The sequence below is a fragment of the Prunus dulcis genome, chromosome 3, assembly GCF_902201215.1.
Source record: "Prunus dulcis chromosome 3, ALMONDv2, whole genome shotgun sequence".
Taxonomy (NCBI): Eukaryota; Viridiplantae; Streptophyta; class Magnoliopsida; order Rosales; family Rosaceae; genus Prunus; species Prunus dulcis.
The window spans coordinates 13,590,582-13,595,268 of record NC_047652.1 but is presented as its reverse complement, the minus strand read 5'-3'; the positions used below and the strand labels follow the sequence as shown (position 1 = coordinate 13,595,268).

The 4,687-nt window shown below is 33.2% G+C and overlaps 1 protein-coding gene across 1 annotated transcript in view; it reads left to right on the top strand.

The window, feature by feature from the left end:
* The window catches only part of LOC117621803 (PR5-like receptor kinase), a 1,037-nt gene extending 82 nt beyond the window's left edge, over positions 1–955 (top strand). The window contains exon 2 of the mRNA XM_034352348.1: positions 3–955. Within this exon, the coding sequence (XP_034208239.1) occupies positions 3–955 (953 nt within the window). The remainder of the gene's footprint in view (positions 1–2) is intronic.
* Positions 956–4,687: the final 3,732 nt, after the last annotated feature.

Here is a 4,687-nt window from a genome sequence, read left to right as displayed (position 1 = left end):
AGGATATGGCACAGTATACAGAGGAAAGCTACCTGATGGCCTTCTGGTGGCAGTTAAAGTCCTAAGTGAGTCCAAGGGTAATGGAGAAGACTTCATTAATGAAGTTGCTAGCATTGGTAGAACTTCCCATGTCAACATAGTCACTCTTTGTGGATTCTGTTATGAGAGGGACAAAAGAGCTTTGATTTATGAATTCATGCCTAATGGATCTCTGGATAATTTCATACGTAAGCAAGGATCTGAAATGGCAAATTCTCGCTTAGAATGGAAAAAACTATCTGAAATTGCAGTCGGCATTGCCCGAGGACTAGAATACTTACACCGCGGATGTAACACAAGAATTGTGCATTTTGACATAAAGCCACAGAACATTCTTTTGGACAAAGATTTTTGCCCAAAAGTAGCTGATTTTGGCCTTGCCAAATTGTGCAAAACGAAGGAGAGTATCGTATCGATGCTGGGGACAAGGGGAACTGTAGGATACATCGCACCAGAAGTATTTAGCTGGAACTTTGGGGGCGTATCGCACAAATGTGATGTTTACAGCTACGGGATGTTGGTTCTTGAAATGGTTGGAGCAAGAAAGAATTTGGATTCGGCAGTGTTTCATACCAGTGAAATGTTTCCGCATTACGTTTATAAAGATCTAGAGCTAGACAAGGATGAGAATGCTTTTGGGGCGACCACAGAAGAGGAAAAACAAATAGCAAGAAAGATGGTATTAATAAGTCTGTGGTGCATTCAGATCAATCCTTCTGATCGGCCATCAATGAGCAAAGTGGTAGAGATGCTGGAAGGACCCCTTCATTCCTTGCAAATTGCACCAAAGCCTTTGTTGGTTTCTCCTACAATAGCTGCAGAAGACTTTATGACCACATCTCAACCATCTGAAACAGAAGACTCTATGACCACATCAAAGCCTTTGCGTGTAAGCTTAAGACATATCGGTATATAAGTGTTGATTTTCAATTTTAAGATGGAGAACATGTATAATCTTTTCATAATCCAAAAAAGAAAAACATGTAATATAAATCAGCATCATTATTATCATATTGTTTGAATATTGCATCTCAAGAATATTCTATGCTTAATAACCTTTCAAATGGTAAGCTTGGTGTTCATAGCTCAAATCTTTTTCAAAGTTTGGTTCGAACCAGTAGTTCTGTCTTCTGATATACTTAGTTTATGTTCTACATTCGTCTCCTGCAACTCTGAATGAAAAGAAAACAAGAACAAAGATTATATAGTGTGCTAAGTTACCTGTGTCTCAAAAGTTCAAATACGTGTCTGGTCTAACAACTGTAGACAAATACCTATATTTGGGGCATGACACTAGTCAGGTACCTATATTTTTCTCGCCTGGCAATTCGCATCTCCATGACTTCAGACTAAAGACTATAGTTGGTCTCATTCCACATGATTTCAGCAGTCAACCCAAAATTGTCATTCTGAATGGTGTGGAGTTGCAAGCAGTTATAAGGTAGGGGTTTCAATTGGATTTGACATTGTAGCGGAATTTGTTTTGGGATATATATGCTTTGGGAAGGATACAGGTAAACTATGATGTTTGAATATGATTTGGGTTTTTGTATGAGTATAAATTTAGAGTTTGAAAACAATTTAAGGAAAAACGAAAAGAGATTTAGAGATGACTCATGATCGGTTGCTCTAATATTGTGCTAAAATATTTGGGGAAATTTCTCAATAATTCATTCCTCTTCAGTGTATGTAAATAAAACTCTATTATACAATAATAAGTCAATTATACAAATAAGAAGCAAATCCCTTCATTTCAATTTCGACAATTGACCAATTTCCTGTTAATTCCATGTTTGAGAAGAAAAAGAAATATTTCTGGTCGTTGTAAAGTCTTGAATGGAGCTCACACATTTGGAAATAATAAAGGACATCATGATGAAGTTTGTCTGCCATCATTCCTTGAGAGCAAACTATACAACTATGGGAGGCAATAATCTTTGCCTATGAAATAAGGAATCCTCCTCTTAGTAAAAGACTGAACGGAAATATTCAATGAAAACATCACAACAACATTCCTATTGCTATTTGAATTCTCTAAATTCTATCCACAATCTCTTTAGTTTTATAACAGGTTATTAGCACGAATATCTCTAAAATATCAGCTGGGATATTCGATCAAAACACTCTGCTTCATTGTTTTTCTTTCTTGGGTTTGATTGAGTTGCTCATGCTTTTCTGTGTATCAATATAGCTTCTGTGTCACTCTCTATAGCTTCAAAACACAAACCCAACAAAACAAGTCAATCCCACCACAAGCTCTACAATTTTCTACACTTTCCATGAAGCTCAGAACCTCACAATCTCACCCGATCTCTCTCGAACCCCACTGCTCAGTTGGCTTCGAGGCGGCCCTGGTCGCTCTTCCAGGATCGGCAACTTCTTCGAGCTCATGTATTGCTGCGCCTGCGAAGCCAAAAGAGATCCCAAGAGACCAGATTTCAGTTGCCAGAGACCTCTTTGTTGCAATTACCTTACCAAGCCTGCTAACTTCAAATCCCTTTACCTGTAGAGTTCATGCTTTTGGATATTTTTTTGGCGATGAGCAAGAGGACTCGGACTCAGAGATTAGTGGAGATAAGCAAGCAACCGGGAGCATGGACAACCATATCTTTATCAATCGCTTCTTGTTTGCTTTTGGTTACTTTATATATTATATTATTATATGATTGGTTTCGGTGGGCAGATTTAATAGTTTATATATTGGCTACAGCAAGGGCACAGCTTTGGGGGCACCTTCTATAGTGCACCCATTCACCATTTGTCCTTTATGATGAGTCTAGAATTTTTAAAACATTGGTTATCGGTTATACAAATTGTTAAGTTTTCACATTTTGTTAATATTTAACGCAAATGTAATTGCACAAGGGTTATGCAATTATGTCTTTCCTGTTTCGTAATTGGCATATAATTTGACATCTTATTTTCAATTGAGTTTATTCTTTTTAACTCGCGATGACATGCTTATGAATTTCGCAATGATATTTGTTTACTTTTATAAATCTAAAGGTACCGTTTTAGACACTCTTTTTTTATGAGAACTATTTAACTTCTTTTTTTCTTCTGATTTCGTTGTGTCACCTCATTGTAGCTTTACTCAAGTTCATTATGATTTGCTGATTTTATTTATATGAATAATGATGGCTAGTTATGGTTAATTCCTCTGCATTTTATGCCTACTTTTTAAAAATCAATTGAGGTTGATAGTTTTAATTTTTTGTTTCTTTTGTTTCATAGAATTGGTGAATGTGCATCAACATTTATTTGAGAGCTTGAAAGGCTTTATCCATCAAATTTTTTCAACTCAAGTTTTGTCCATATAATTGGTTGAAATCAATTTCTAAAATAAGAACTATATTACTTGTTGAACTCTATGTTACATGGTTGTACTTTTGTAGACATCCACGAAGTATTATAAATTTATATTCTTTTCCTAACATGGCCATGGTTTTTGTAGTACATGGTTAGGATTAAAAGTCAAGAAAAATAAGTATAAAAGTAGAAAGTCTACAAGTTTTCTCTTAGATTACAAGATTTTCAGTTGTGTTTACAAGGATAATGACATAATTTTACTCCTCCAAAGTCCATTCTTATATTGGTACTATTTGTCATTTTCTTTGTAAATTAGGGTATTACAATGTTATGGATTAGGGTTAACCATAATGTTGTTACAATTATTTCACAACATTTGCAAATTTTCTCATGATTCATGAGTTAGGGGTTGCTTTATATAACTTGTAACCAAAATCAATTGGGTAACTTTATATAAATCCAATTGTCCAAACTGAAATAGTTTTTTTTTTTTTTTTTTTTACTTGTAACCAAAAACAATTTTTGAACATCTAAACTATTCTTTTTATTTTGTTATTTCTTAAATGTGAATAAATTACTATAAGGAACTAAATACTACTATATAGTATAACTCGTTTACGTGTTTAATATCAATCAATGATAAGATATTCAATTTTTAAGACATAATATCAATAAATATCCACTTATATTATAATAAATATTTTATGACCATACTCTGAAGCCATACTATAATTACTTCTCAAGATGACATATTATTATATAAAAATATATATGTATTCGTACTTATTCTAAAAATAACTTTAAACAAATGTCTAATAACAAAAGATGACTCATAGCATCTTCCAACAAAAATTTCCCTTATGACCCGTCTTTGTTTTTTTGTTCATATCTTCATAATATAATTGGTTCATGTTCCGATAAAAAAAATGTTAAATAAGAATATATAATAATATAATATTTAAATAATATATATTGCACTTTATAATCAAAATATAATACATAAATATGATATTTACATATAATATATACAATTTCAACTAAAATACTCGAAATTTTATATAAGTGTAACATAACAAAATACTAAATGAGGCAATGAAGGAGAAGAAAGTGATTGAGTTACCATTACCAATTCCTTAAACTTGTAACTTACAAGTTTTGGTAACAATTTACAAGGTTTTGCTCTTAGATTACAACGTTAGGGTTCACCGAATCCATAATGTTGTAAATCAGCTTTTTACAAGGATATAGATCCATATTACAAGAAATTGGTAATGATGAACCGTAGGGATGTAAAATGGGTCCTTATTCTAGTAAACCATTCCATAAACTTGTAAAGTGG